General features: G+C 39.2%; 1 protein-coding gene across 1 annotated transcript; it reads left to right on the top strand.

Moving 5' to 3' along the window:
* Positions 1–1155: 1155 nt before the first annotated feature.
* BTG1 (BTG anti-proliferation factor 1) lies at positions 1156–5435 on the top strand. The gene is made up of 2 exons (XM_007441699.4): positions 1156–1565; positions 4101–5435. The coding sequence occupies exons 1-2, from the start codon at positions 1418–1420 to the stop codon at positions 4463–4465; spliced, it is 513 nt and encodes a 170-aa protein (XP_007441761.1). The 5' UTR covers positions 1156–1417; the 3' UTR covers positions 4466–5435.
* Positions 5436–9832: the final 4397 nt, after the last annotated feature.

The following is a 9832-nucleotide window of genomic DNA, read 5'->3' as shown; positions in this document are numbered from 1 at the left end:
TACACACTCCTTTTATATTCAGCTATGTGAAACTTCCCTTGTAAGTTTCAAGGATTGGAGGACAGGTCTGGTGGAAATTTTTCTGCAGGAGTACCAGGCACAAAATGGCTTGAGATAGTCAGATGGTTATACTTTGCTTACTTTTGGAGGCACACGTCCTCCACTTTTGGTAATGTTATTGGTGCTAAACACTGTACAGTACATAGAAAATACAGTATTCAATGAGATAAGAACATAAGAAAGCTGTTGCAATGGCTGTTCATTGATCTTTGAGGTCTTGTGAAGGTTAAACAGGTGAAAATCAGCAAAGAAGATATATTAAATGAAAAAATATTGCATTTCAATCAGTGTGTATCTCTAAATATCTTCGATTTTGTTATTTTTGTGGTGTAACCGCCATGAATTGGTCCTAGGTGACAGTTAAGAGCAAATTTCCTGATATAAGCAATTACTAGCACCCATGTTTTCCCTTCTGTGTTAACACACAAATGCACCGACCCTCCCGCTGTACAATCAGACACCGTGTCCCTTTAGAAAATCACATCTATCAGATCTGTGTATTAGAACTGTGCTTCACCGCTCGGTTTTGACAACGGAGTGCACTGGATCTGTTTTTGCAGAGACATAGATGGATTTAAACTGACTCCAGAAGACAAGGGCTGTAGGCCCTAAAATTCAGCAGCGACATCTGAATGAAAGGGGGAAAAAAAGAGAGAGCGAGAGAGACGACAGCAGGATCAACAAAAGCCGTTTGCTTTTTTACCCTTTGAGAAATATAAACGTGATTCTCCCGTCTTTCCCAACCTTGTAATGCATCGTATTAAACTAGACATAAATCATTCGGACGTCCACGAGCGCCAGCCAGCAAGCGCGAGCTGCTACTGCAGCCCTGAACGTCTTTATACGGTACTAGACGTTCCATTCTCAAGCTGCTGCTGCTGCTATTTTCCAGCCCCGCTCAACAAGCAAACCAACCTCGCTTTCTCTCCCTCTTTCAGTTCTATTTGTTTACAATCAGATGACATCACTTCTCCCCGTGCCCCTCCGTTCCAACAACACGTCACAATGGTGCGATCGCCGGATTGGTTAGGACGGGATCTCGGCCCCTTTCAGTCGCCATTGCCATCCTGGCCGTGGTTATAAAAGGCGGCGCACGGAGAAGTACTTCCTTCGTGTTTGGTAGGAGATGATCGAAGCGTTGGATCTGGTAGTTCACGGCACTGCCGCCCGACTACGTCAGAAGGTGGCGGCTGAGCAGAAGGAGCGGGGGGCCCTCCTAAATTGAGTCCATCGCTTTCTTCGTCCCCAAATTTGTTTTCCTCTCTCTCGTCCCCGCCGCTCGGTTCCTCTTGGGCGGCCCTGAGTGCGCCCCGAACTCTCTTGGTCATCCACCGGAGCTGGCTGCCCCTCCGCCTCCATGCATCCCGCCCTTTACACCCGGGCCAACATGATACGTGAGATCGCCGCGGCTGTGAACTTCATCTCCAAGTTCCTGCGCACCAACGGGCTGATGAACGAGCGGCAGCTTCAAACGTTCAGTCAGAGCCTGCAGGAGCTGCTGGCAGGTGAGGGGGGAGGCCACCGGACCAGGGAGGGGGAGGTCTTCAGATTTTCGTCTCCCTCCGGCTAGTATCGGGGGGGGGGGGCAAGCAACAGCCGAACAGCTGCTGCTTTTCTAATGCTCCACCTCCGCGCGATCCCCCAGATTTTGTTGTTAACAGTGTAAGGTTTCAGCCTTCCCCAACAGCTGTCCTCCATAGTTATTGGGGCTACAGGTCCTATGATAGCCAGCGTTGGCAGCGGGCAGCTGGTTGAGGAAGGCTGCAGTATTGGGAAGAATGGGAGATACGATGTGTAAGCTGGTTGTGTGGTTGGAGGGTTCATGGGAATAACAGCCTTCAGACAGCTTCAGGAAGCTAATGAGACCTTTGTGTTTTGGACAAGCCTAGGAAGCAGCTATCCATCTATTTAGCCCACTGTAGTTTAAGGATATTACAGTGGTTTGCTGTAATGCTTCCTTTTGGCCCAGTTTTTGCTCAGGCAGTGCTACGTGTGTGCAACAGGGGATTTTTACTCATACGTACAGCTGTGTTGCTGGAAAGTCCCTTTAACTGCCTTCAGTTCCTCTTCCTTTCTTAATGTTTATACACAAAGATCACATCGCCTAGATTAGCATACAGACCAACACACCAATCACACTGTTCAGTCTTCTACCTCTCCCAACAATTTTTGTGTTTGGTTTGGTATAACTATCTTATTCTACCTTCAGTGATCTAAGCTTTTTGCTAAACGGAGAGAAAAGTAGTTTTGGGCTGTTTTTAAAACTCATTTATGATACATGGCCTTTTCTGCACCTCATTCAGCCCAGATACAAGTGACTGTAAGCTGTATGTTTCTCATGTCTCATACATTCCTTGGAAGAGATCTGTTTACCATTTTCCACTGCTTGAGGTTGGAGTGCTGCAGAGCAGGCATTCTTCAGATTCTGACTAAAGGGGGTTATGTCTTTCCACATCCCTCAGTCCTTCTTTCCTCTTCCGTTAGCTTGAGAGAAGGATATATTGTATGCACCAATCTGTGGTACAGTAGCATATATTTTTCATACCTTATGGGAGGGCAAAGGGAATTATTTATTAATAAACATGGACTATTATTTGTAAATAAAGATTATGCTACTTTTTTGAGCTGAAGCAGTATATCAGGCTCCCCTCTACATTGGGGGGGCTGGATTAGTACAGTACTACCTCCTGTAGGAAGCTTTACCATAAGCCAGACAACTTGTTTTCTTTCTAATATGATTTAAGAACTCATAGTAATTCAGTGCGTGTGGAGCGCCTTTGCATACACCCAGTAAGATTACTAATAATTTAAGTGCAAACTACATAGTAACCATGAAATACTGTCGTTACATGATCTTTTCTGTTCTGAATCTTAAACATCTTGTGACCTGCAAAGAGCCTGGTGAATTGGGCAGCAGTACAACTAATGTAAAATAAGTGAAGTATTATGCTTTAAGTGTTAAAAATAAGGAAAGGCTGCCTCTTAAAACATATCTGCTCTTTATGTTCTGAAAATATTACTGAATGTAATTGTTTCCAAGACTGGTTTGGAAATATTCTAAGTTTTGGAAATATTTTTATTAGCACTGGAACATTTCAGTCAGACCTTTGACTGTGCTATAAGAAGAGTCTTCTACAAATGCCCTCCTGTGGGAGAGTAGGGTCTACAAATCCAAGTACAAGTAAATGCATGGGAATGGTTTGTATGTGCAGTCTGAACAAAGCATTAATACTGTAGAGTCTGTTTTCAGTATCTTAACTCACCTGTTCTTTGATAGGTGCACAAAGAAAGTAAACCAGTTCTAAGCTAGGCAAAACTTTATCTTCCAAGGGGCAAAAATCCAAATTGTTTTACATAATACATCACTCACACGATATTTTGAATAGCAATTCAAACTGATTGGTGCTGACCATAATAACATTTCATATGTGCACTTCTGTAATAGTTTGTGAGGCTGTATATATGTATTGTGAGAAGCTGCCATTAAGATCAGTGCTACTAAACACATGTGGAAATAAATGTCTACCTTCCATATGATCTGAAAGAGATTTGGGAGCATAGTCTTTCATTGTGAAATAAGCATTTCTATATACAAACATGAATTTATACCTGAAATTGTAATATGCTACGTAGTTATAGGAAGAAATAGTCCATTTTAAAAATCTGTATTCAGTGTCAAGTTGCTGACTATTATACATGAATTAACAGCTACTTTCTCTAGGAAAACTAAAGTAATACAATAGCTTACAGTATATTTTTGCTAAACTTAGCATTACTTTTCAGGCCAGCAAGTAGTACGATAATACACTGTTCTCTGTCTTTCCCCAGTTCTGTTGTCTTATGCACTGGATTACATTTCTATAAGCCACTGTCAGGGTTGTAGGAGCAGTAGTCCAAGTAATGACTACTTAGAAAGGTTGTCAACCCTACTTCTGAACAGACTTAATCTATTTTTGAAGCACCAGAAAAGAATGATGCCCATTTCTAAACTTGTGTGAAGAGCTAAGTGTGATCTTTATTACTTTTTTTCTGTTCTGTAGAACACTATAAACACCACTGGTTCCCCGAAAAGCCATGCAAAGGATCAGGCTACCGCTGTATCCGTATCAACCATAAGATGGATCCACTGATTGGGCAAGCAGCGCAGCGGATTGGACTCAGCAGTCAGGATCTGTTCCGGCTTCTGCCAAGTGAACTTACTCTCTGGGTTGACCCATTTGAAGTATCCTATCGTATTGGAGAAGATGGCTCAATCTGTGTGCTGTATGAAGCCACGCCAGCAGGAGCAAGCCAAAATAGCACCAGCATGCAAATGGTAGACAGTCGAATAAGCTGTAAGGAAGAACTCCTCTTGGGCAGAACCAGCCCCTCAAAGAGCTACAATATGATGACTGTATCAGGTTAAGTTAATAGCCTGTGGATGGATCATCATAGAATGGATGGATAAATTTGGTTTTTACTTTGGGTGGGCTCCTCTGGGGATGGATTATGGAATTTAAACCATGTCACAGCTGTGAAGACCTGGCACAACATAGAATGGTAAACTTGATTTGATAATGGCAGTGCCATAGTTTCGACAGTACCTTTCAGTGATTTAATAGCCTGTGAGTATAGACGATTGCTTTATTTCCTAATGCCTGAAGTTGTCCCAGGTAGGCTGCAGTTTTCTCCCAGATTTTTTGCTTAACTTTTCTTTTTTCTTTTTTTAAAAAACATGCACACACACATTCTTTCAGTCTAAATCTATAGCTATAAAATTGTTCTCTGCAGTAAGTGTTGCAGAGGGAACTTGCACTATACATTTTTTTAAAGTTACCATTTTTGGCAGCTCAGTAACAGGATTTCTTATAAACATGGTAATACTGGAAATTTTATTCAACCAGACTTTTACCTAGCACTTAAAAATATGTATAAACTGTACATAAGTCAACACTTTGTGGGCATGAACTGGGGAAAATGGTCCAGTCTCTGTTTTGTATTGGCCTTCAAGGTAGTAAGTGAGTAGGCTGTGCTATGCCAACAGGCTAAAGAGAGACCATTTAAAGACACTGTCTGAACTGTGGTGTATTTTACCAGCCAGCTCTCTGTACATTTGCTAGCTTGTAGTTTTCTAAGACTGAGTAAACCTCTTATTTTTTAGAAAGTGGAGGTCTGGTTTGTAATTTCCTTGTACTTAATTGGTAAAAGTCTTTTCCACAAACCACCATCTATTTTGTGAACTTTGTTAGTCATCTTTTTTTGGGTAAATTATGAACTGGTGTAAATTTGTACAGTTCATGTATATTGATTGTGGCAAAGTTGTACAGATTTCTATATTTTGGATGAGAAACTTTTCTTCTCTCTATAATAAATCATTTCCTATCTTGGCATTTTAATTTAATCTCTTGTCGTGCTTGCATAGGATTAGTTAAAACTATTTTTAATCCCAGTTAATGTATTATAAAGGATAAGCATAGAGCACAGATGCAGGGAAAAACTTGATCATTATGGATGGATGAAGGAGGCCATTGGGATATGAATGTTTCAGGAGCCTAGAACCACACTGAATGTCTCACTTTAATTTTTAATACTGTTAAAAATGGATCATAATGTGGAGATAATGCAAAGGCCCATTAATTCCTGAATGTGTGGAAATTGTGCAGAAGTGACTTCCAACAAACAAGAAGTGCGACCAAATCCAGAGGATTAATGTTTACATGGTTTCCTGATGAACAAGGATATAGCAAACTTAAGGTGGTTTACCTAATCCACCATTTAAAAACACAAGAAAAATAATAAAAATACAAAAAATATCTTCTCATTTCTGACTTGACGGATGCCTTGATCAATTGATATTTACTAGAAGTAATGTTGCACAGCTCTTAGGAGCAGGTTAACCACTCAACAAAGGTTTGATTTCCTTTCATTCTTCAAACACAAGATTGCCTTAGAGATCAATAAGATGAGATACAGCAAAAGGTATGTATGCTTTTCCTTCCCGATCTGAATAGTTTATCCTAGGCCCATTTACTTGGAAGTTAATTGGGATTCTGCTCAGTGAATCTGGATAGGAATGGCTTGAAAGCTTGAATTTATAACTGCAGCTTGTAAATGGTTTCCGTTCTTCACTGCTGCCCTCAATCAAAGGTTTCCCAATGTACAAAATTCCTACGTGCCACAATTGGCTCCATGTGTGATCTGACCATACTGAAGTGCTAGAAGTTATGGGAGAGATTGACATTGCATGTCTTGCCCATTCAAGATCAAGATGATGGACAACTTCTTGAAATTGTAGCTTTATATCTTGCAGAAATACCTGAAGTTAATATTCCTGTTAATGTTTAAAGGTCTATTAAAAATACATCTGACGTTCTGAAAGCCAATCTTCTCAACCTGTTACTTCCAGCTATGCTATGACTGCAATTCCCAGAATACTCGCTCTGCACGGCCTTTATAATTGTAGCAAACCCATTCCTAGCATATTTGGAAAGCGCCAGGTTGAGGAAGGCTGCTGTATGTAGAGAAATACATCTGACTTGCTGGCAGTTTTCATTTCCTTCTCCACCCTCTGGCTGATGGAAATGTGTGAAGGGGCACCAACTTGCATAAGTTATCTCCAGTGAACAACAAATTTTCTTGGGCTTGCCTTTGTGACATGAACTAACTGTATTCTACATGTTAGAGAATTAGAAATTAGGCTTTGGTTGTATGTGTCAAATGACAGCAATTTCCAACTTTGGGGAAAGAACATAACATTTTAATTAACTTCCCCAATGTGTGTGGTTTAAATTGAGTATAGGAGTGTTATAGAAGCTAGGCCAAGGAGTATTGTTCATCTAAGCACTACATAAATGGATTCAAAATGTCCAAGTACATCAGAAAGCCAATTCAAAAGTGCTTCCTACTGCAACATGTTAACATTTCTGACACTTTACATTCAAGAGTTTTTGTATCCATGATCTCACATAAAGCTATGTTTGAGTAGTGCTAAAGAAAATGCTTACACAACTTAGACGCTTAAGAGTAGCATAATGTTACATATAAAACCATAACACTGATTTTAAAAGCAAGCAAAACTGCTGGCAGCGCTTATTCTCATGAAGACATTTTCTTGAAGTGTCACTGCATTAACTATAGACCACTCTTACATGAACTGGTTTCTTTTAAATATAGAATATATTATATCCCAAACACAGGCCTTTTTACAGCCAACCTTTTGATCACTTCCTCCTTGGTGAATACATACTTAAATTAACAAAAGAACCTCACAGTTTGTCTAACATGCTACCTCACCTAATTCAAAAGTATTTTTCCCCCTCTGTTGACTTTAGTTGCTAAGCAGGTAAAAACTATGTTTTTACCTTGGAACAAGCCAGTGCTAGTTCTAACCTAAAAGCTTGTTTCAGAATGATTGTACTGTTGCAGTCATACATCAGCAGAACATGCAGTCCCTTTAGAGAAAAAAGCAATACTTGAAGATATATTGAGAGTGGTTTCCTGTGACTCTGAAAGGTAGCCTTTTTTTTTTTTTTTGACGCTTGAAAGATCTGCAGATGTAGCTTTGCTTGACCAAGTGCACTCCTATTTGTTTTTTTCTATACCAGCAGCGGAACCTATAACTCTTGTCTTCATGATGTCACTCTAGACATTTATAAACAAATTATGATACTGTGTTGTCAGGTTGTCTGTTTCTGCCAAGTGGCTTCTTCATTTGCTGCAGGACGCTGATAAAGGAGACTGAATTTGAGTAAGCTTCCCTTCTGCTAGGAACCAAGCTTGATCATAGTACTTCTGACATCTTAAAACCAGTAGGATTGAGGCATTTTTTAAAATATTTGATCACTTTGGGAATTAGATAGAATTATGTAGTGAAGAACCATATAGCACCAGATTGTTAATAGCCAGAAGATGTGGGAGGTAGGGTAAGAAATGTCACTATTGTTAATTTATCTTTGGACTGAACATTGGTGAAAAGTGTGAATTCAAGTGTTACAACTCGCAAAATTGCCATCTTACGTTGACAGCAAAAGACCTGAGAGAAATGCTGAGAATGAAAATTGCCAAAGGCCACCCTTACAAATTTACAGCTAAGGCAGGCTAAGAAACGAAATCAGTTCCACCCAGCTTCATCTGATTATTGTAGCCTCAAGTCGTAACTAGGCCAACATCTTCTATCATATGGAGCAGAATTCTGGGAGTTGAAGTCCACACATCTTAAAGTTGTCAAGGTTGAGATACACTGATATGGAGGATGGTTATTCAGTGAAAAAAATCTTAATGTATTTTAAATGGCTAAGAGGTTGAATGTTCTTATGAACATTATTCTAAAGAGTAAAAAGAGTCTGCTGAAATTAAGTACATATGTGACACATCAGGCATTGTCTTAGAGCAATAGTAGGAAACCTTGTTTCCTTCAGATGTTTTGGATTTCACTGCCATCAGTGGCAATTTGTGGCAAGGGATTATAGGAGTTGTAATCCAGACTACAGAACTTGATTTTTGAACAGTACTTCTATTCAAAATGTTAGTATTTCTAATATGACACAAGTTTTTTTTTAAATAACTAATTAGAAGGGAAAAAAATGTTTGGAGCCTTTTGCCTTCCCAAACAGCCTAAAGTGGCTTACAAAAATATGGGAATACCAAAATAATAAAATATGCCCATTGTTTGAATGTTTCATGTCATCTGACTAATCAAATACCAGAGTCCTATTATATTAAGACCCATAATTCAACAGAGGTGTTTTTTATTATCATTTCCCCTTAACCCTCTGCTTTTTAAATTGACTTCAGAATCAATAAGTTGCTCTGGCAGAATAGAGAAAATAAATGTCAGTACTGCTTTGTCTACCCAGAGTTGAGGCTAATCTTTATTTTCTTCTTGGAACTCTTAGATTTTAGAGAAAGAACTGCCAAAGTGGTGGAATGTTTTAATCTCATTTCTGAGGGTCTTTCTTATTATTTCTTAAAGCACCTTCTCCAGCCAGCCACCCTCCAGATATATCAGACTACAGTTCCTTACTCATAACCAGGTTGAGCTTGCTGCCTGGAGATGATAGGAGTTGTAGTCCAGCCCATTGTAAGGCCCTAGATTGGGAAAGAGACTTTAAAGCATAAACTGCCTGTTGATATCTCCTGTTTGGAAATCAGCTGACATCTTGAAAACATTTAAGACTTGCAGTAAATAATTATAATAATATGGACTGCAGCTTTAGTTTTACCATGTTTATTATTGGTGTGTTTTTACATTGGGCTAAGCCATACAATGTTTGTTTGCTTTGGGTTAATGTGATGTGTGAACCAAGCCATTATTGCTTATCCAACAAATCTTTAAAAAACTTGGCCTAATGTCAGATGTCAAAACAACCTTAATCTATAGACCAACTGTGACACTCTTAAAAGTTTCAATGTGAAGCAAGCAGTGGAATTATTAGCAACTTTCAGTTAAACTGCAGTGGCCTTGATTTTCACTGCTTGTTTGTGCTTATAAGGACAGATGACTGCCAGAACGAGATGAGTTTCAAGTAAATTTCTGTATATTTGCATATGCAATAAATATCCTGTTAACGGAAATTTCTAGGGAACTGAGGTATCTAAAAGTCTTAGTATTATTAACACCATTGTGAGTGATCTCTTCAACAAGCTTGGTTTCAATATAATTGTTTTAAAACAAAATACACTTGGTTTCTTTTACCTACATAAAACATTTATTTTAATTTATCTAGTTTTGAAATAAACTGCCTCTATCCATGTTTTCTTTTGAAAGGTCATATTCTTAGGATTCTAGTGAATG

Source organism: Python bivittatus, unplaced genomic scaffold, assembly GCF_059951505.1.
Source record: "Python bivittatus isolate LINGU-HERP-01145 unplaced genomic scaffold, Pbiv_v1 ctg000330_np1212, whole genome shotgun sequence".
Classification (NCBI taxonomy): Eukaryota; Metazoa; Chordata; class Lepidosauria; order Squamata; family Pythonidae; genus Python; species Python bivittatus.
Note: the sequence above shows the minus strand (reverse complement) of the source record. Positions and strands in the feature narration are given on the sequence as shown.

Excerpts from the sequence above, each read along its gene's own strand:
- BTG1 (XM_007441699.4), top strand. The coding sequence starts at position 1,418 with ATGCATCCCGCCCTTTACACCCGGGCCAACATGATACGTGAGATCGCC. Across the intron at positions 1,566-4,100 it reads CCTGCAGGAGCTGCTGGCAG|AACACTATAAACACCACTGG; the intron begins GTGAGGGGGGAG and ends TCTGTTCTGTAG.